Below are 23,446 nucleotides of genomic sequence, written 5' to 3' on the forward strand. Positions count from 1 at the left end.
CTCTGAAGAATCTCATCATAGTGTACACACATCGGCAGTAGCCCCTGTGGCCCTTTCAGAATTTCCCCAGAGGAAATTTTCTAGTTATTATTATTATTATTATTATTATTATTATTATTATTATTATTATTATTATTGTTATTATTCTAGACTCAATTATGCATTTGTAGTTCTGAGTTGTGGGAGCAATAAATGACAAGAAAATCACATTTTCTCCAAACTTTATTTCTCACATTTAACTTTATTACACAGACAAACAGAAGAGTGAGACAGAACAAATGCATATAATGGACATACAAAAAAGATCTGAAAAAACATTAAATACCTGGGATGGATGACTAAAAACTCAACAAAAGGTTAAACAAAATCCTACCAGGAAACTAACCTTGTTATCTTCATACAGACAAAGAATCGCTTGTTTTTTTTGCTACAACTGAATGTCTATTGACTTGCACTAACTTACAAATGCAAAAACACATGAGGCTGCAATCAGATTCTGAAAAGAAAAATGCTCAGAATCTGTTAAATTGATTTCTAACAACAAAAAGCAACACAGTTAGTCTCAAACTGTCGAACTTTCTCATTCAGTCTTTCAGCAGATAAAAGCAACAGAAGCTGTATGCTTGGTTATATCGGAGCTCACTGCAGTGCTGAAAGCTACAGGCTCATCTGTTCTTAGAACCAGAGGACTGGTATGCTACCGCTAACTTGTGCTCTCAGAAACAGATAATTTACAATGCAGGGAGGCATTCAGTTCCTGTGTGTCCTGAACGCTCCACCACTCCTGCCAAGCTGACAGAGGGCATATTATCCATCAAGTGTAGTTTATAGTGAAGCCATATACAGTATTGTTACATCGAGAGAAACATCAGAGAAAAGAGCTGAAACACAGGCAACAGCTTGATGAAATGCATATGGGCAAAATGATCTGTAACAGGAAGAAATCGTAAAAATATTTTTTAAAAAGTGAATAAAAGTAAAGAAACTGTAGGACACAGCTGATAGCAGCTGTCTGTCTCTGACTGGACTACAGAAAGTATTATAGTATAGTCATTGTGTAAATACAATTCTCATTTTTGAAGAGTTTTCTTAACAGAAATTATACTCAGGTAAATGAGGGTTTAAACCATTGAGGAAAACTTAATATTAATTAAAGTTTTTATTAACAGAGCCTGAGTCAATTTTATTAATCGTAATATTAATCATTGTGTGGTTTTATTTTATTCATGTTTTTGGGTTATTTACGAGATTGTTGTATATTTTCACATTCCAATTTTAAAAGAATCCAAAATTTTTGTTCTTTGATTGGGTGTACTTGGCGCTCAACTTGGACTTTAACACTGTAACTGTATGTTTTTCATGCTTTTGCTCTAAATGTGCAGCAGCCATTCCAACAGCATTGAACAAAGCGTATTAGGCGTAAAGGACACAGATATATCGATCACATGAGCGGCTGTAAAGCGAGCAGCAAATATCCGCTGCAGTTGCAACTGTCCTATCAGCAAAACAGAAATATTTCAGTCACTGTATGAAATACATTTAACATGATGCAGCATTTCAATGGTGATAGTTGCTATTTTCCAAAAGGAATTGATAAAGTGCCAAAACCTTACTGTCAGAGTTGCTACAGGCTGTACTTCCTGTTCAAGAAGCAGAGAGGAGTCGCTGTTTTCTCAGACATCGGGGTGAAACCAACAAACATCTCTAAGAGGCTTTAATTGTTTTCAATTTATTTTGATATGTTTCAAAATATGTACTTTCTTGCTGCTGTCAGCGATACTGCTGTGTTTTGATTTGGTTTTTTTTAACAACAAATCTTGTGTGTCGACAGTGGTGGAAGAAGTATTCACATCTTTTACAAGTAAAACCTTACATTCAAATATGACTCTTATGAGTATTTGTAGGAAAATGCACATAGCCCTTTATGGGGCAATCACTGAAACCTGAACAGATCTTTGGTCTTTGAATGGATCATCAGTTGCAAAGGTTTTCATTTGAAAAAATAACCAAAACAAAACTAAAAATTGTTATATTTCAGTCAGAATCACTTTATTCTACGTCTCATTTAAAATGTTTATAAAATTAAAGCATTTGCACTGACAACATTCATGACACTTGTGGGCACTTGGAAAAGTGTTGAATATATAGATTCAATTATATTTCAATTAAAAAAATAATAATTTATCAAGGAAATTTAACTTGCACTTTTTCTCTTTTATTCAGCACAACAAGACAATGAATTGTTGAAGAAAATTCCAAAAAAGTTCATACTTTTACCTATGATTGTACTGATTCCATAGAGCAGCAGGACTTTTATGGATTTTGGATTTTTGTTAAAGATGCATTATACATCTGTAAATATCATTTTAGTTGTTGTAGACGATGTAAACATTACTTCATATACTACAAAACATCATATGTTTTGAATGCAAAATATTCATTTGTACAGTCACTACAGCTCTTAAATAATTAAAGTTAAAACATTCCGAGCACAGAAAAAGAAGTAGCAATAATTGAGCAAATTTACTCAGTTACATTCCACCATTTTTAATCAAAGTAAACATCAGTTTTATGTCCATCCACCTGTTTTTATGTGCATTTTCAATTTTGCACATGAAAAATAAATGCTCAAATTTCTAAAGAAATCTTGAAATATTGCAAAAACATATTTATGTTAGCTGATGTGCAAGGTTCTGCAGAAGAAATTTAAAAAGTCGATCCACAAAGATCTGACATAACCTTCCTTCATCAAAAGATGAAACAAATACAAAATTCATATTTCCATCAAGTTTTCTACATTATTTTTCACTGTTAAAGGTTCGACTGGTGCTTTTTTAATAACGCTTCTTCTTCTGCAGCGGTATTTCGGTTTTCTGATCGTTGAACCTGTGCCACCGCTAATAATTGCATAACGGATAAAAATTATTATTAATCTGCATTTTCTTTCACTTTTCTCGAAATTGGGGAATTGAAAGATTCTGATGAATATGGACATAGGTTAATTCTTCCTACTGCCAGAGGATTAGAAGTTCACTTTTAATTTAACAAAGATTAAGAGTAGCTTATCGTCTTTCCATGACTAGATCTGAAGCTAATATAAACCCCTTGTCTGATAAAGATGTCAGTGACTCCTCCCCTCCGAGCCTCACATCGACCTTTACTCTGACTAAACAACACTTCTATTCTTTATACCTCTTAACTTATACCTCTTAACTACCAACCAGCACCAACTCCCACCTACTTTTCCTTTTTCTCTCCTTTCTGTCGCTGTTCTTCTTCCTTTTGTTTTCTTCTTCTTCATCCCTTGAGGCTCCACTTATCATCTGTCCATCAAAGACCTCCATCACCTGTCTCCTCCTCCTCTTCGTCCATCAGAGATGTGTGTCCTGCTCCTCTTCTTCCTCCTCAGTCACTGCTTGATTGACAAACACCTGGAGAGAAATAAAGAATGTTTTCATGGCAGAAATAAAATAGTTTCCCCTAAAAAAAGAAACAAGTCACTGCCCTTTGTTTCATCCACATCGGACCACTGTTGTTTTCGCAGCATTAGTAAATTCACACACACACACACACACACACACACACACACACACACACACATATATATAGACACACACACACACACACACAGACACACACACACACACACACACACATATGCGTTATATCTCATGTTAATTAGTGTGTTCATTATTCATATATGTATATTTGTTTATTTATTTAGGCTACCTCTCCATTAATAAAGCCAAAACATTTCAAACTCTGATTATGTATTAATATCCATATTAATTAATAAAAAATGATTTATCTTAGTTTATTTAAGAAAAAAATATACTTTCATTTTATTACCTCTAAATTAATTCTATGCAAAAATGGTAGGAAAAAGTGTTTTATTTTATAAAAATGTTGAAATTACCTCAGGATATTAGACATTTTTTTACAAAAAGAGGGAAAAAATATGTTTATTTAATATGTAAAATGTTTTCTTTATTTTATTAGCTGTACATTTTAGTCGTTACAAGTATTAAAACTTTATTTTATGTAAACCCCAGATATTGACGTAAGTCTCTTCAACAGGAAGTTGAACACATCAGGTTTTGGGTACAGATTGGGTAGCATGAACCACTAAAACTTTCAAGCTTTCCCATGATTAATTTATTCATGCAAATATTCATCAAGTTCAAAATTCCACAAATCACCTGCCAGCGACTGCTCTCCTCTCCTCCTCCTCCTCCTTCTCCTCCTCCTCCACCTCCTCCTCCTCCTCCACCTCCTCCTCCACCTGCGAGCCCATTGGTACTCAGCTTCTTCTCCTGCATCTCCGGCTGGTTGTCATTGGTTACGTCCAGCATGGGGTTGTCATGGCATCCGTTCTCCACAAAGTGAAGTTCCTCAGCACGAAACTGCAAAATAAAAAAAAATAAAAAAATTAAAGCTGCAAGCAACGTGCCAAGCAGAGTGGAGAGGTTGGGGGAGCTGGCCATGCCAAGTCTTAGTCTGCAAATAAGTTTATTGGTTAAAGTGTTGTTGATTTTAATGAATTCTACTTAAGTTAAATAAACTTAATTTGGATTTAAAGAGCATTTGTTTGTGATTGTTTGAATGAATGTTGTGATAACAGCTGGTTGTGAAGGTCGGTGCTCGAATTTCACCTTTCATTGTTCACATGATAAATTAATAATATTTTGAATATTGATATTTTATAGTGAACACCCTTTATGAGACTATTTTTCACAGTTATTGGTCCCTGTTCACACGGTGGTGCCCTGTTATTAATAACTGATTGTTAATGATTTAATTAACATTAATACTTTTATTATTGTTAAATTGTATTATAATTTGTATTAATTTTAATTTTAATATTTGCCTATATCCAAACTTGCTCCTGCCATTCCCAACATACTTAAGAACAAAAGCATCAGCATCAAAATCTACTTAAAGTTCATTCATCATTCATTTAGTTTATTTAGTGGTCAATTTCAAAAAATATTTTTTATATTATCAGATTATAATTATTAATACATTAATGTGTTCATCACTTTAATGTTGCAGCTGGTGAAGGTGGAGCTCATTTAATTACTTCATGAACTGCTGTGTGTTAATATTCTGTACCTGCAAAGTGAGTCAAGTTGTTAAATAAATGCAGTCCAGTAAAAAGAACTATATTTCCCTCTAAACTCTAGAGGAGAAAAAGTATAAAGTAGCAGAAAAAGGAAATACTCAAGTAAAGAACAAGTAAATGTACTTAGTTACATTCGCGTGCCATCAGTGGGTGTGGACCTACAGCAGTCTTGGTGGCCGGCAGTCGTCTCTGCCAGCAGATGTAAATTAACCCCGATGTGATGATCACCATGCAAACGGAGCCAATGATCACCAGCACCACAAACAGCTTGCCATAGTCGCTGCGAGTCTGACTCGGACGAGACTGACAGCTATTCGCCGCACTGTAGTTCTTGATGCCCACCTGTTGAGGAACACACACACACACACACACACACACATGCACACAATCACATAGGAGTCAAACTGGATACGAAATATATTTTTTATCAAAGAGAAAACACATTTAGCTCACTTCGCTAACCCTTACCCTAATTTCTCACTTTGGGGGGAATTTTTAAGCCCCACCTGCCCCCATAACCCCAACACAATGCTAATGAAATATGCCAAGCTTAACATTTTCAAGTATCATCATGATTTATCTAAATTCTAACTCAACATCAAATTAAACCAAGTTCACTTACACTTGGTGTTATGGGCACAGATGGGATTTTTGAAGTGAAAAAAAAACTTCAGTGACTTTGCAGAAGAGTACACCATAGTTTTGAAAAGACATAAACCACAAGGTGCCAGTATGGCTACTGTGACACCATCCTAAATTGACCAGTCACGAAAAAGTCCTATTGTCTGGGTGAGTCCCACACCCAGAAGATGTGACTGTGAATTGAGGAACTTGTTGGCACTCTGCTGTGTCCACGCCGGGATCACCAGTCAGTCCAGCGCTGCTCATTGCATTTGGCTATTATTCTCTCAGTAATTTATAAACTGTATTCAGTTGTTTTGAGTCTTTTGTAAAAAACAATTCTAGAACAAAAGAACCAGGACAGAGTGCGGGAGGCTTTAAGAGCCCCGACTCCAACACTAGCTACTACTCAACATTACAAAACTGTTATGGTTTGAGGTTAGCTGGACCCAAAAAGCAGACGATGGGAATGATAAATCAAGCACAGCAGTTTATTGTGATGGGGGGAAAGGTGAGATGGCGTCTCGAGACGCAGGGGGGGGGAAGTCAGGGCAGGGCGTGCTCGGAGGCTGGCAAGCCGAGGGGGTTAGAGGCAGGGGAAGAGGGAGGCAGGAAGCAAGATAGGGTTGGCGGCTCGAGCTGGTGGTTGCTGTGGCTGGGCAGAGTGAGCGCTGGATCCTGGAGGCAGAGCACAGACAACAAAGGTTAGTAATTCAATCAGAAATCTCAAGTAGAAAGCTCGGGCAGTTCGCATAGGACGATCTACCCTGAAGCAGTGGAACAATCTGGCAGCGAGAACCCAGGATGCCTGCTCTTAAATACAGCTCCTGATGACGATGAGCCACAGGTGTGTGCAGTCAGCTCCTCAGCAACCCAGCAAGCCACGCCCACCTCTGCCAAGAGATACACAGAAAACAACCCCCAGCCTCCACACACCACAGTACCCCCCCCTCTAAATGACGCCTCCAGGCGTCCTCCCAGGCTTATGAGGGAACTCACGATAGAAGTCACCCACTAACTGCGGGTCCAGGATGAAGCGGCAAGAAATCCAGGATCGCTCTTCTGGACTGTATCCCTCCCAGTCCACTAAATACTGAAAACCATGCCCCCGACGCCTCACGTCCAAAATCTTGCGCACAGTGAAGGCAGGATGGCCATCAATGGTCAGGGTGGGAGGAGGGGGTTCGGCTGGAGGGCTAAGGGCACTGGAAGACGCGGGCTTTAGTAGAGAGACATGGAAGGTAGGATGAATATGCATTGAGTCAGGCAATTTCAGTCTCACAGCAGATGGATTAATAACTCTCTCAATCTCAAATGGACCAACATAGCGAGGGGCCAGCTTCCATGACCCCACCTGCAGAGGGAGATCCCGTGTTGATAACCAAACCCTCTGCCCGGGTTGATACTGAGGAGTGGGAGAGCGATGCCAGCATTTGGTTGCGCTTAGCACATCGAGAGAGTGCTGCTCGGGTGAACTTCCACACCTCTTGAACTCAACGAAGGTGTGCTCAAACTGAAGGCACTGCTGCCACATGCTCCTGAGTGGGGAACAGAGGTGGTTGAAAACAATTAGCTGCCATGAATGGGGAACATACCTGTGGCTGAGCTGACAAGGGAGTTATGGGCATATTCAATCCACAGCAACTGAATGCTCCATGAAGAGGGATGCTTGGCGGAGACACACCGGAGAGCTGCCTCCAAATCCTGATTGGCCCGCTCTGTCTGGCCATTAGATTGAGGGTGGTAGCCAGAGGTAAGACTGGAGGTAGCACCAACAGCTCTGCAAAAGGCTCGCCACACTTGAGAGGTAAACTGGGGGCCTCGATCTGAAACAGTGTCCACTGGGATACCATGAATCCTGAAAACGTGTGACACAAGCAGGTCCGATGTCTCGAGAGCAGAAGGTAATTTGGTGAGGGGACAAAATGAACAGACTTAGAGAAACGGTCAACTATAGTGAGGATGACAGTGTTACCTCTACATGGTGGCAGGCCAGTGACGAAGTCCACAGCTATGTGTGACCAAGGACGGCTGGGGATAGGTAGGGGGCGTAGCAAACCTGCTGGTGGACGATGGGAAGCCTTTCCTCGAGCACAGACAGAGCAGGCCGCCACAAACTCTCTCGTGTCCTGTGTCATACCCGGCCACCAGAAGCGCTGCTGGAGGAATTTAAGAGTTTGCAGAAACCCAGGATGACAGGTGAGCTTCGAAGAATGCCCCCACTGCAACACTTGGGACTGAACAGTCTCTGGGACAAATAGGCGGTCAGCCGGGCCACCCCCGGATCAGGTTGGGTATGCTGAGCTGCTTTCACCACAGACAGCTCCTGATGACGATGAGCCACAGGTGTGTGCAGTCAGCTCCTCAGCAAACCCAGTAAGCCACGCCCACCTCTGCCAAGAGAAACACAGAAAACAACCCCCAGCCTCCACACACCACACAAAACGATTATCTGCTACATCTGGGAAAGTCAGCAGGCAACAGGATTAGGATAGCCGACTTACATTGTTTCTTGAAAAAACGCTGTGACTGTTTTTTGTTTCTTCATTTTCACCTGTCATAGTAGGTCTGACTCTGATCACCACAACAGGCACAGACCCTGGGGAGTGAGAGCCGTGCCTTATGGTGTGTTCAATTTACACTAAAAGTTGGAACTTGGAGCTCGGAACAACGTCACCCCAAAGTTGAGTGCTCCCAGCGCTTCCCAGCCTTATAAATGTACAACAAAACACTTAACTACTGTGAGTGGCAGATAGCATGTATTCTATGTTGGGCTGGTGAGATTAATCCGACTTTCGGAGTTGGAGATCCGACTTCGGAGGGATTCTGATTAAAGTTTTGACTCAGAGCTCAGAAATTCTGACATTTGTGTACACCTTGAATGCACCATTACCCATAGCACACAAACGGCAAAGTAAACTTGTCTATCGGACATATGGACAGTGTCTTCAGCATGAAGAACTCATTTGTAGACGATCACTACGTGGATTTCAGTAAAAACTCTCAGGACAGAGTAATCGGCACCAAGGACCAAGTCACACATATCTACGACATCCAGACGGGTCAGACTCTGACCCTGAACGACCCAGCCCTGGACCATAACTACAAGAGGAGGATTTTATAGGCAATTACAGCCCTGAAAAATGACTCTGTTTCCAAATTTGACAGAATTATGACCACAATTAACAAGATCAAGTTGAACTTTTAAGACTTTTTCAGGGAGGCTGGAACAAGCAGAGAACCATATTGGTGACACTGAAGATGATATAGCCGGTGAGAAAACCAGAAATGTGATACTGGAGAAGCAAGTGTCAGATGTCACTTCTGAAGTAGATTACAGGAAAACATGTCATGTTTTTCCAAGATATCTCCACACGAAAAGAAATCGATTTGATAATGTGAAACAACGCCTGCAGGACCTGAAGATAGACTATGGCCTCATTTACCCCACAAAACTCAGACTTCCACGAAGGGAAACCTTGCGTGTTTGCTGATCCTGCAGGTGTGGAGTCGTTAAGAACTCGAGACCTGCGGCCAGCGGGATTGCACTGGGATGAGCACTGTCAGTGACTGGACTTTTCAACGGCAGCAGATGACGTGAATATTCAACTTCAACTTTTTTTTTTACCTACTAAGCAAAGGTAATGAATCATGCAGGCTATAAATTTCGTGTCTCTACGTGAATTGTACTGCTGGGGATAGGTGTCTGACTGTGTGTCAATATTGGCACGTGGATGTGTTTAGGGCTGGACCCTCATCACATTTGACAAATTTGGGTCAGATTGGACAATGTATGGTAAGTAATACAGTCTTGTGTTGTTTGGCAAGACGCCATATTTGCCACCATGTCCCTTTTGATTAGCCACGCCCCTTTTCCTAACTAATGAACTTGTCATAGAGGCTTGTATGAGGTGTCAGTGTACTCAGCAGAGACAGCCAAATTCGCAAAACTTTGTTTCAAATATTAATTTTGTTATGTTATTTACTAATATTTTACATATTATTTACGAGTGAAAAGTATTTTTATTCTAGAGCAAAAGACATGCATATATTTATTTTATAGATTATTAACTAATGTAATATTTACATTTATTCTATTTCATTAATTATTTTTGATTGTAGTGCAAAATTACATTGGACATATTTTTTTTACAGATTGCTAGAACAATAATTAAATTTATTCTAGTCCAAGAATTATATTCATTTTATTACATGAAGTATTTTTATTGTAGTGCAAAATTGCATTGCATAGATTTATTTAACATATTAACCGTGATCTTACATTATATTTTGTAATTATATTTACTCGAGTGATTTGTAGTAGTAGTTGAGTTTACCTTAGTCAAACTTTTCCTGATCTCTCCCAGCATTACTAGGACATCTTTAGAATCTATCACTCCTGGAAAAGAAAAACACAAATGGAACAACGTAAACAGGATCCAAAGATATGACTGTGCATGTGTGTGTGTGTGTGTGTGTGTGTGTGTGCTAAGAAGCAGAAAAACAATTTCTTTGTTATGCACAAAGAAAAGATTCACCTGACGTCTTGTTTTTTAGTCATTAAGAATTGTCAATTAATTGTCCTTCAAAGTGTATGAATAAATACAAAAACATAAATAATGTTAATGTAAATAATGTGTGTGTGTGTGTGTGTGTGTGTGTGTGTGTGTGTGTGTGTGTGTGTTCTTGTACTTCCTACATAGTGAGGACCGGAACACGTTTTGAGGACCGGCCGAAATGTCCTCATTTTGCAAAAATGTCCTCACTGTGAGGACATTTTTGCAAAATGAGGACATTTCGGCCCTCACTTCTTTAAAGGCTTTTTTGAGATTTCAGACTTTGTTTTAAGGGTTAAAGGTTACATGATAATGATTATTAACTGAAAGTGTATTGTGTGGTTACAAAACTAACTAAAACTAACTACAATTACTACTACAGTGAAAATGCCCTTCGTTTTCGCCTTTGTCAACTTTTTTCATACATAATTAAGATGGATAAGGCAAAGGAAATAAAGGCTAAATTCACTGCGCCCTCTTTTAATCTCCAACCCAACAAATACCCCATTACAAAAAACTAACACTAAAACTAATAAAAACTTAAGCATTAAAAAAAAAACTAAACTAAAACGAGCAAACTCACTCTAATAACTAATTAAAACTAACAACTTCACTATTCCATTAAGGGCCCTCACAAAGATAGAAGTACAAGAATGTGTGTGTGTGTGTGTATGTGTACCGCGCTCAGATGCCACGTTCATCAGCAGCTGTTGCTGCTGGTGTGTCGGCTTGCTGAGGTAGAGTACCCATGATCCTTCAGGGCTGTTCATCCTCCGAGCGAACACTCGCTCTATCACCTTGAACAACCGCAAGCCCTGGTCCACGCGGAACTCCTCCTGTCACACACACACATGGACACACACACACACTTTTTAACCACAGACTCTTTTCCACAAGTTTTCCATATCTCTCTCACAGTAATCTTTAATGATGGGACGGACTGTGCCGAGGCTTTGGAGCGTGTGCCCAGAAATCTGGGAAGTCTTTTATGAAGCACGTATCGAGGCTTGTTTCTTTAAGGGCAAGTGATGATGTTTGAAGCCTCGCTGGGTCAAGGAATGGTTTGAGTTTTGGTGTCAGGTTGGTGTGATATATGAACATATAAAAAGTGCAATGGATCCCCGCAAAATTGAGTCCAAGCACAGTGGCAAAAATATTCTTTCTTAATAAAAATGATGTCATCATCATCATCATCATCATCACCCCAGTATTCATATTCACAATCACTGTCTAATCTTTGGAAAACACTCCAACAGTTTAACATAAACATCTCATGTCCTATTGGATTTATTCAAACATTAATTGAAATTACACAGTTTTGTTTTTGTTTTTTTTACATGAATAGACTTTTACCATTACCCATTAATTAATTTAAAAAAAAGATTAAATGAATGAATGAACCACATGAAATCAAATAAAATTGTTTTTGGCAGTGATTATTCCCATGCTGTTGCAAGACAGACAAGAGGCCATCACAAATAGTTGAAATGACAATAAAGGTTTTGACCAGCAGGAGGTTTGTGAGCACATGAAGCCTCGAGAAATCAACCTTTTTTTGAACCAACTGGATAAAAAGCTTCAAGGTTTCATGGGGCTTCATCTGGCCATCACTAGTAAACTTATTTCAAAGGAAATCAGAGCAGAGGGAGTACAGTCCTGGCTCCACACCTGTTGCCATAGCAACTGGAAGGTCACTGTGTTGGCAGTGAGGGCTTGTGTTGCTGCCATGGCAACAGACATTATGGTGTTGGTCCTTCCACCATCACATAAAAACAGACGTCCTCCAGCAGCTGAACTGAAACGTCTGGCAGCGCCGTCTCATTGCCAGTCCTTTGGTATTTCGTTTATTATAACTATATTATTATGTTTTTTTATTGTCATTGTTCATTATGGTTACTGACTACATCAAATCCTGTAGGAACACAGTCATTCCTACAAGGATTGTACGCTGTTTCCACAATAGCAAATTTTGGATTACTAGTGAATCCTCAATGAGAAGAAGGCAACTTTTAGAGATGATGACAAAGCACGGCTCAAACTAGTACAATATAAGTTGAAGAAGAGACTAAAGATGGCAAAGGTGGAATACAATAAAAAGCTGAAGAGAAATCTACAGAACAGCACTTCCATAAAATGTGGAGAGGAATCAACACCATCGCTGGCTACAACAACAAGAAAAGACAGCCAGTGGCGGGTGATGTAGAAAGAGCTGATGAACTCAACCAGTTCTTCAATAGATTAAATACAGCGGCCTCACCCAATGCCAATGCTGCTGCTGCTCCTCCTCCACCACATGTGTACATCTCCAAACCAGCATCCACCCCACTCTTAAACCTCAATAAATCAACTGCAGTGTAAGGATTTAAGGACCACTCTGTGCATGATTGCCTAGTTTTTACAGGGAGCGCAATGCTCTACTACAGGGATGGGCAACTGGAGGCCCGGGGGCCGCATACATCCTCACTTGAAGTGGCCCTCAGTACAACTACATGCATTTGAGCATGAAATCTTAAAAATGCAGTGTAAAAATGCACAAAATTACTTCTTGCAATTAATGTTGGCCTGCACTGAAAAAAAAGAAATCACAGTAATTTTGTATTTGCTTCAAACCTTTTGTATTCCTATTTATACTGTTATACATGCATTTGAGCATGACATATGTTAAGTTACTGCATTGTAAACATATTTAAAATAGCAGTTTCATCATATCTGGTTTAGTGTACGGTCCTATATGTGGCCCTGTGGTAGTGTCGATGAAAAATTGTGGCTCCCTCCAGCATTTAAGTTGCCCATCCCTGCTCTTCTAACTTCTATTATAGGCAACTTAAGAACCATTGCCAGGCATGAAGCTCCAAACACAGTCAGAGACTACTAAACACGGTGTGCCGTAGGCTACAAGAAGTGCAGATCATATTGCTTATTTATTCTGTAGACCTGTAAAGTGAACTTAACTTACGAGAAGATGAAAAGGGAATGACAACAGGATGACACTGCCCTTTTTTATTAGGGGAGAGGTCATCCTGGGTCACATGTGACATTTTTTGTATAAACATTTGACCTACACATCAGTGGAGGATATTATCCATCATTATGCACTGCCTCTGGCCATCAGGAAGAATGAAATAGAACTTTTTTTGATTTGTAAATTGCTTTGTATATTTTCTGTTCTTATGTCCGTGAAGCACTTTGTGAACTTGTTTTTGAAAAGTTTTAATAAATTATTTTAATGTCCTATGAGAACCACGCATCTCTAGAAAACTAAGTCAGAAAGGCAGCTGTTTTCAGTTTCGGGATGGTGACTTTTCCAGCTGAGAGGGTGTTAACCCTTTATAGGACACTCCTGGAAATTGAAAATGTCAACCCTGAAGTATTATTGGAGGATATTACAAGACTTTTTGCAAAATGTTTTCATTTTTATATTGCAAATCGAGGTCAATTGAGTCATTATTATTATTATTTATTATAGTCTCTTTCTCACAGCAACCCTAAATAGAAAATAATACATCATTTGCATCCATCACCACTTTATCTTTTACCTTTAAACTATTTATTATGTTTTTAGACTACTTATTACATATGCGTGATGTTTGAATGTCTTTTTTAAAGCACCTTATATATGAGAAGCACACGTAAATTTAGTTGTATACTTTTTTTAATAGAATAGCAACATAGGAAAACTTGAATCTTGTATGATTTACTGATTGGTCAGATGCCACAGTCTCACTATCTGTGATGTAGAAATCCATGAGCTCACGGAGAGCGAGGAAACCTGTTATAGATGTCTCAAAACTAACTAACTAACTACCAAATATGGTTCTTTGCCTGATAAAGGGTTAAACAGTTAATTTAGCTGAGGAAGAAGGAGAATGATTTCCAAGTAAAAGGCACATGTCATCCTTCACTTTAATACAGACTTTCAAAATGTGGATATAGATATTTTTTACTGGACAGGAAGGGACAAAAAATGAATCCTTATTCATGTTAAAATGTGACATTCAACTCCTTACATTTCAATACTTTGTCTTTGTACTTACACAGTTAACGTTTTTCGTCAAGTTGAGGATGACGTATCCTCGACCGGCCAGCTCGCTCCAGTCGACACACACCACCTGAAAGAGTTGTTTCAGGTCTGAACACTCATGTGATTTATTATTATTAATTTATGAGACTAAGCCTCAGATTTAGACTGAATGTACCTGCCGTGCCTCCTCCATCTCATCAAACTCTCTGTCCGGTAAGAAGGCCTCTGTGACCCCTCCCCCCCTGACCTCTGACCTCCGGGTCTGCAGCAACGTGGTCCTGTCCAGCCATTCCCAGGACGGGTCTGTGAAGCCGATGGTGGGAGACGGATCTGTGGTGAGTGTGCTGCGTCTGATTCCTGTTCGGTCTTCTTCTTCCTCCACCACCTTCCTCCACTCCTCCTCCTCCTGCAGCTCATCACTATCGTGAAGGTGAACCCCTTAATTAATTTTAAAAAACAAAAACATTCATAATTATTTTATTAATATCATTAATTGCTCGCATTTCAAATTGTCCCACAACCATGAAAAACTTTTGTCCTTCTGGGTCAAAATTAATCTGCCATTTTTTTTTATTATTGTTTATTAAGCATAAAGTTTATTTTATCATAAATTCTGTGTTTCACCATTTCAACTCAATTATTCAATTATGTATTCAAGTAACTTTTTCACAATTAAAGAAAAGCCACCAGAAAGGTCAATAAAGAAACCAGATATTATCAGCAGACATTGGCCTGTCAAAGGCTTATCGCTATCATCAGTATCGGTGTATATGTTCATCTGATGTGCATGGATTTAAAACGTATTTTGACACAATATATTATGAAGAAAACACTGCTTGGGATTATTGTTTATTTAAATGCTCTGCAATTCACTATTGATTATGGTATTTATATTTGTTTAACCATTTATTTCAGTTATTTTTATTCTTTATTTTCTCAGTTATCATTTCTGGTATTGATATTAGTATTGGTTATCATTACATAATATAGTTTTAATATTAATAAATAAAAGTTATTTATTTGAGAAAGAAGCCTTCTGAATACAGTCATTATCCAGCTCAAAACTTAGGTGTTGCCTTCAGATAGCATATCCATTTTTGGCCTGTCAAATTTCTACAATGCAAGGTTTTTGAGTGATGCAATACTTTAAAATAAGAGGGAAGAGTATAGGGAACCAATAGCAATACTTTAATTTGTCACATGACCTCCAGGAGGCCATATTGAAACCCTTTTTTGCAGACTTTTCCAAAGTAAACAGCTTTGCCATTTTGTGCCACAAAAAAGCACTCAAAACGTCATTTCGTGGCCCTTTTCCATCTGGGAAAAAAGATATATTCCTATTGATACACCAATCATCTTCGACAGTTTCATGCAATTTATTTTCTGATTAAATAATGGAAACTTAAAATGCAACTGTTACCCTGAGGCAACAACATACCATTATGAAAAATTGCTATGTTGCCTCAAGGCAACAATTAACCATTATGGAATCAGCGTGGCAGCATCATATATTGGTAGTGTGTGTTTAGGTATTTATATAATGTTCAAAAGCATACCATTCATCATATTTTTTTATCTTTACAATTTAGATGAAGATATATTTGATGTAGGTTGCAGTAAAGTAAAGTTCAGGCTATATATACTATACTCTGCAGGCCATAGTCTACTATTATAGTGAACTTTGCATGTCTTATTTGCTTATAATTTTCACACATGGCAACAGGCAACAAAACCCCAAAACTTTCACAAACTCAAATAAAAATTATATATATATATATATATATATATATATATATATTCTTCAGATAATGTTTATTTAGTCTATTTTAAGACAAAATACCATAATGCGTACCATAAAAGGTTAACTATAATCTGACGCTATATCCCCCTCTAAAATCAGTATGGGTGTCAAAAATTCCATAGGTCAGGCTCTAATTTAATTTTTAAGATCTGAAAGAGACACTTACATTTGAGCCAAGGACAACAAGGTTAAAGTCATTATGGCAGAAGATTTACCCAAAAGATTTAAAGTAATTTTTTAATCATTATATTCATATAAAGGTATTAACAATTTAAACCAGAAGAAATATAAAATTAGGAACAATATTTACAATATAGACCAGCTCAACATGTAATTTCATCATTATACAGAGAAAAATAATTATATGACACAGAATGATAATAATCCTGATCGAAGTATTGATGTTACTGATATTGCACAGTTTATGTACATTATAGTGCAGTTACTGTCTATTTTGGTGTATGTGATCTACTGTGAGCAGAGCTAGTTGTAGAGACGCAGGAAGACCATTTGATCTCGCTCCTACATACACTGGGTGTGTAGGCAGCAGCATGGCTCTAAATCACGACCCTCTCTCCTGTCTATCTACAGCTGTCCTGTCCAATAATACGCAAAATACAAAGAAAATAACCTTGATACTATTTTTGAAATTTGACTCCAGTCTTTTTTTTTTCTTTTTTAAAGAGGTTTTGAGGCTACATACATGATAATAAATCTAACAGGGGGGTCTGTGTTCCCTCAGTTTGAAACTGTTCTAATTCCCTGAAAGCAATGTTCAAAAATGTCCAAATTTGGAGTCTCCATGTTACATCAACATAAAAAAATTGTCAAAAATTAGCTGATATTGACCTCCATGGTTTATGCCTTAAATAAATGATATAATCCTAAAACAAACCAAACAGTCTTCCAAGAAGAAGTGAAATACTTTATCATAGCTGTAAGGTGGAAAATGCTTTAAAAGTGCTTAAATTTGATTTTGGAAAAGCTGTAGGAACCCTGATAGTCTGAGTTATGACAGAATAATATATGTGAGATATTAAATATATGAAAGATATTAGATATGATTTAAACCTATTTGCAGATTCTTGCAGAGTTAGCACAGATTTCATAGATTAAAACATAATCTATTATTAATTTAAAGTCCAATATGAAGCATTTTATTAAATAAATACATAAATAAATGCATGTATATGTATGCATTGAGCATATATTTTTTTGTTTTACCTTTGAACCCGTGTTCTTGCTCCTGCAGATGCTCCTCCTCCTCCACGCTGGGCTGCAGAGGCTCTCTGCTGGGGGCCACGCCCACCTCCGCCACAGTGGGATTCTGGGTAAATATGCCTTTGTGTGACAGACCCGTTTCTTCCTCCTCCCTCTCTGTCTCTTCTTCTTCTGTCTTACCTGCAGACAAAACTAAAAGAAACAGATGCTCTTCATCTTTATCTTCTGCATTTTTATGATGTGGTGTTAATTGTTAAACAGCATTCAACCCTCTGAACGAGTAGCTCGCTCCTGTCTCATTTTACTCTTCTTCACTCCTACCTTGATCTTCCCTGCAAAATATACAATGTAGTCCTGCTCTATGGAACCAGGCCAATCATAGCTAGAAGTGTGAACAACTGTTGGGACCACAGGTATGCCACAGATGGACTTTGTTCATTTGCTCTGTTCATGTGAGAGTGAACAACATGGTGCTCTGCACGTTCTGCAGATTAGAAATGTCTTATCACAGCAGAACGACGATGCACGAGCACCACCAGTCCTCTTTACTTTTTGTATCCAGCCAAACGTTATATTTATTATGAATATTTTGATTTTATTTTTCAGAGATTTTAAGCAAAACTGTGAAACCAGTTAAAACATTTTTTATATTAAGATAATATTTTTTGTTGCAGATAGATTGTAATTGTTACAATCATTTCTGTTAAGAGAAAAGTCAAGTGTGCACAATTTTTACTGTAAGATGTTCTGCTCTGTTGTTATTGGTAAGAAAAGTGACTTGAATTGAACATTGTGTTATTATTTTTGATGTTGTATTGCTTAATGTACATTGCATTACATTCCTTTTAGTTAAATGGAACAACTCTTGCATAAACTTTATATTGGAGTGTAAAACAGATTACCAGTTAAGACAGTTGGGCAATAATGCCCTGCAGTGCATACTTTGTTTTCCATATTTTTATGTTTTAAGATAAGTTTATTAAATATAATATTGAAATATAAATGAACATTTTTAACAATTTATATTAGGTAAATTTGGTGGACAGTTAACACTCTGATGATAATGTTTGATTTTACCATTTCTTTAAATGAGAAATTGTGTATTTTTGCGATTTCTTTAGAAAAAAGATACGTACTGCTTTGGATGCACTTCACAGCTGTGCTGTGTTTCTGGTATACTTTGTCGTTAAACCAGTTGCAAATCATTACAAGACATCACAATACTCAGAGTCACTGACTGAAAGTTATTACAATGTATTGTCAGGCCAATCAGATGAGAGTTGATGAGATATTTAATTCAAAACCAGATATTTCATTTAAAACCAGACATGTTCAATAGTAGTGCAGGAGGAAAAGGGAGAGTCCTCTGAGCATAAATGTTTGAACCAAATTCAATGTCATTCCATCCAACAGTTGTTGAGACATTTATTTTATTATTTCTTTCTTTCTTTATCAAACTCAAACTTAATTTCAACTACCTTTTGTGTAACTTCCCAGCAGTCCGAAGTCCGTGCCTGTGTCCGTCTCAGGGATGATGGTTCCTGCAGTGTCTCCAGCAGCAGCAGGCGCAGCAGACATCGCAGTAGATGCCAGACTGGTTGCAGTGACGGGGGAGTGAAGGACGCCGTATCCACTGGAATGAGCCTCTTCCTTCCACAGCTGTCTCTCTGAAGGACCCACCTGTGTGAGAGACACTGAGTTAAAGGGAGACACTCTTGGTGGTGACAGTAGAAGGTTTAATTTCTACTGAGGACTGGAGGAGGTGAAGTTCCCCTAATGTTTCAAAATCCTATTTGTCCCCAACTCTGCAGCAACCAAAAAATGCCCTCTCGCAGTCCATCTGATGTAAAAAACTCTGGGTTGCTAAAGAAATTGATTAAATAAATGAATAGAAGGACAAAGAAGTAAGGGAAGTCTATACAGAAGAAAATACATTTTGGATATTTATTATTATTAGATTTTATTATTAGTAAAATTGAAAGAGAAATATTTAAAACTGGAACATGTGTATTTAAAAGAAAAGCTGGGTTGTACCCATGCTGCCTTGTGCTCGATTTTGTTTGGAACTGCAAGGCAGCATGGTGTCCATGGCCGATTCTTAGCCCTGCTTTCAGTATCCAATCACAGAACGGGGAGGGACAGCAAGATGCCGCGTACTATTGGACAGACAGAAGCTTGTAGTTTTCTTACGAATCCAACATGGCTGCAGTAGACGCGAAGCTCTCTTTGGATCCAGCTGTAGACAGTGTTCTAGATAGTTTAGAGCAAAAGTTTATTTTAAAAGTAGAACGGCTTTACACTCCTTTATCACCACCAAAAAGGATGTTTTAGCCTCTCTTCCAACAGGATTTGGCAAAAGCCTAATCTACCAACTAGCCCTGTTTATGGATAAACTAATGGGGTTTAGTGAGACCCAGTCGTTTAGTGAGACCCAGTCGTTGTGATCGCCTTGATGGAGGACCAGATTGATTAAACCTCTTAAGTCCAGGAGATTTTGGTTCAAATTTGTCAACTTCCTCTGCATTCGTTTCTGTCTGTGTTTAGTATCTTTCAGTCTGTCCTTACATCACATGCATGGCTCCTTTTTCTTGACACAAATTTGCCTATCAGTCAGATTTTTCATTGTATTTTAATTAACAAAGTATAAAGCTGCCAGGAACCAAAAATACAAACAAAAGAACAAGAAACAAAAATGTCTATAGAAATGTACCATTTTTTCACTATTTATACACACAAAAACAGCAGAAAATAATGAAAAAATAAATAACTATAAAAACATTAACAACATGTCTATTTGCATGTAAATTAAAAATAGTAATAGTTTAGTACAAAGAAAATTTGCATTTTAAAAGAAACTAGAAACATAAATGGCACACTGTGTAAAAAGCCCCTATGATTGGACTTTCAAGTTATCACTGTAAATAACACATGCTCAGTATATTTTCAATAAATAGATGGACTCCAGAGGGTTAATAAATATATGTCTGAAGAGTGTGCATAGGCGGAATTGTTTGGCGCCATCGTGTAAACATCAGTTTTGTTAATTAAAAATGTCTTGCTCAGCGTTTGGTTGGACTAACAGACACTCCAAGGAGTAGCTGTTCGTTTTTCTTCGGTAAGTAACATACGTTTTGTTTTTTGCCAAAACTAACATCCCAGTTAATGCTCCAGTTAATGCTAACATGAATTAGCAGTGACTTTTCTCAGTCAGGTTGAGGTGTAGAGAGGCGTGTAGTCAGTGATCAGATCCCTCTCGCTCCTCCACAGTCCAGATATGGTCTGCTCCCCGTATTGGAAACAAGATGGCGACGCAAGATGGCGACGAGTGTAACGCTGAACTCGATGCTTCCAGCTCGCCACAAACCAATGGGTGACGTCACATGACTACGTCCATTATTTATATACAGTCTATGGTTATGACTTTACAAAAGCATAGTTCAACCCATCCTCCTCCACTGTTCTACCTGCTTCTTTAACATGTTAACCACCTCAAAAAAGGAACACACTAGCACACATTACACAACACGCCTCCAAAATCATTGGTCTCCCTACCCCAAACCTCTCTGACCTCAACAACACAGCCATCAAAAGCAGAGCTTTTAGCATAGCACACGGCCCCAGCTATCTATCTATCTATCTATCTATCTATCTATCTATCTATCTATCTATCTATCTATCTATCTATCTATCTATCTATCCATTTTATCAGTATGTTTTTTGCTGTGTCAGTTGTCCCTGTTTAACCAGTGGATTTGGGCCAATGGGACGCCACTAATCCCATAAAGAAGTTAAAGACTGATTAAATTATACAGCTCAAGATTAGCATGTGAGCGCTGGATTAACTGCAATCTAATTAAAGTCCGACTGCAGTTTACAATTCCTCATTATATGCTGCTTTGAAAAAAAATGTCCTATTTCCTTATTTCCACACATGACAACTGCTGTTTAAACTGTGTCTTAATATTTACAGAAACATCAGAATGGTTCTGTCCTCACCTCCAGGACTGGGGATGCACGATGCTCCTGCAGCCTAGATTTGTGACGCCCGGCCAGAGGGGAGATGCTGGGCTGGTTGGAGCTGGAGAGGTAGAAAGACGGACTGTAGCCTGCATGACACAAAGAGACGTGCCAATGCCAGTTTATGTGTTAATGTAAAGAAACATCTCATCAGCAATTTCATCTTTTTTAAGCTGTCATGAGGTTCTCACAGCCTGCTGATACCAAAAACTCACAGGAAATATATAGACATATACAGTACATTCGTTTGTTGAATGTTAACCAAATAATTAATTTTAACTTTCTATATTTTGTTTATAAGTAATATAGAAGTTGGTCATTTAGCAAGACAGAAAAGAAAAATGTCTGGGGTTTTTTGTTGTTGTTTTTTTTAATTTACATTTATGCCAAACAGAGAGCTGCAGGAATTAATCCTTAAAAACCCAGTCGGTGGACAGGTGTTGTTTTGTACCAATTTGACTACTAAGTTTGTTGGGGTGCCAGTCAGATCAAAGTACTCACAATAAAAACTAAATTAGGGAAAATAGATTATGCCTCTCATGAAACCTTACAAAGGGTGTAGGGATCAATATAAACCACATAAAACCTTAGTAACATATGTAAATAAATAAACAGTCTACTGTTTTTAGCAGTTCCACATAAAATAATGAAACCGAGTCATTCATTGCATTCACTCATATATTACTGACAATCAACAAGAGCTCAGTTGCAGTGAGGTCAGTTCCTTTGTTAAAGTTCAGTTCCTCAAACAGATAAAAATCCACTTCATCTTTTCAACAGAAGAGTCATAACAAAAGAAAAAATAATAATTCCAACAAAATTTCCTGGCAGTCCCCACCGGGAGCGAGCTAGAGCGGCGCATACACATTCTATTTTGTAATCCCCACTGGACGCGTTTTCCGTTGCATTTTCCGTCGTGTTTAGTGTCTCATTTTAGCATTCATTCAAGTTCCCCACACAAAAAAAAATTTGACCGAGCTTGCCCTTCCCTTCCATACTCGAAAGGACATCCATTATGCTCGTCATCAATAACTGCCTCACTGACATAAAAACCTGGATGAACAGCAACTTCCTCAAACTAAACTGCAACAAAGCAGAAATTGTCATCATTGGCCCTAAATCCCGCCTCCCCCTCTTGCCAGGACTTCTCACTGAACATCGATGGACACACACAGTTACCCCCTTCCCCTCTGTCAGAAACCTCGGTATCACCCTGGACATCCTTCTCCCACCTCCACAACAGTGCACACCTTCCGCCTTTGTCCTATCCTCTCCTCCCCTGCTGCCGAAACACTAATTCATGCTTTCATAACCTCCAGACTGGACTATTGTAAAAGCATTCTATACGGCCTCCCCTCCACCAAACTTCAAAAACTACAATATGTCCAAAACTCAGCTGCTCATCCACTCCCGCTCCAGAGAACACATCTCACCCACCCTTCAGCACCTTCACTGGCTCCCTATCCAGCACTGAATCCACTTCAAGATCCTGCTCATCACCTACAAAGCCCTCAATAACCTTGTTCCCCCCACACCTCACAGACCTCCACCAACGTCACTCCCCCACAACAAGTACAAGTACAACAAGATTTGCCATCAACCCGTCCGAAACGTATAAAACACACATACAAAATGACAGAGGTGGACAGGACAGGGAGACAGAGATGAAAGAAAAGAAATACAGCACAACGTGAGGAGAGGAAAGGAAGAAAAAACAATGAAAAAAACCTCAGCAACATAATCACATACTCAATACACTTCACAACAGACTTATGACTTATACATGCCACAGGGGAGGGGGGAGCTAGCATAGTCAAGCAGCCATCTGGTCCTGCAGCCATTTGAGGCGCTGTCACAGACCCGCTTGTCTCGCTGTGGGCTAGAAGAGGCGAAGGCATGGGATAGGGGGGTGGGGGTGGGCAGGTATGTTTGCATATCTGTATATGTGTGAGAGTTCGAGTGTGTAAGCCTGAGACCCCCTTTGCCCTGCGCCTAAACAGTACGCGTCTCAGCTCGATGGAATGTTAAAAAGCGATAACATAGCCATTGCCCCCCATCACCACGACCAAGCAGCACACCGTTAGAGC

General features: G+C 38.7%; 1 protein-coding gene across 1 annotated transcript in view; it reads right to left on the reverse strand.

Moving 5' to 3' along the window:
- Window positions 1-204: 204 nt before the first annotated feature.
- The window catches only part of podxl2 (podocalyxin-like 2), a 38,531-nt gene continuing 15,289 nt past the window's right edge, over window positions 205-23,446 (reverse strand). Inside the window, exons 4-13 of the mRNA XM_059329397.1 lie at window positions 21,339-21,448; window positions 18,821-19,022; window positions 17,346-17,534; window positions 14,496-14,758; window positions 14,334-14,408; window positions 10,979-11,135; window positions 10,081-10,142; window positions 5,285-5,464; window positions 4,200-4,403; window positions 205-3,431 (exon numbers count right to left, since the gene is read on the reverse strand). Coding sequence (XP_059185380.1) covers window positions 3,372-3,431; window positions 4,200-4,403; window positions 5,285-5,464; window positions 10,081-10,142; window positions 10,979-11,135; window positions 14,334-14,408; window positions 14,496-14,758; window positions 17,346-17,534; window positions 18,821-19,022; window positions 21,339-21,448 — 1,502 coding nt within the window. The 3' untranslated portion in view covers window positions 205-3,371. The remainder of the gene's footprint in view (window positions 3,432-4,199; window positions 4,404-5,284; window positions 5,465-10,080; window positions 10,143-10,978; window positions 11,136-14,333; window positions 14,409-14,495; window positions 14,759-17,345; window positions 17,535-18,820; window positions 19,023-21,338; window positions 21,449-23,446) is intronic.

The sequence above is a fragment of the Centropristis striata genome, chromosome 3 (assembly GCF_030273125.1).
Source record: "Centropristis striata isolate RG_2023a ecotype Rhode Island chromosome 3, C.striata_1.0, whole genome shotgun sequence".
Lineage (NCBI taxonomy): Eukaryota > Metazoa > Chordata > Actinopteri > Perciformes > Serranidae > Centropristis > Centropristis striata.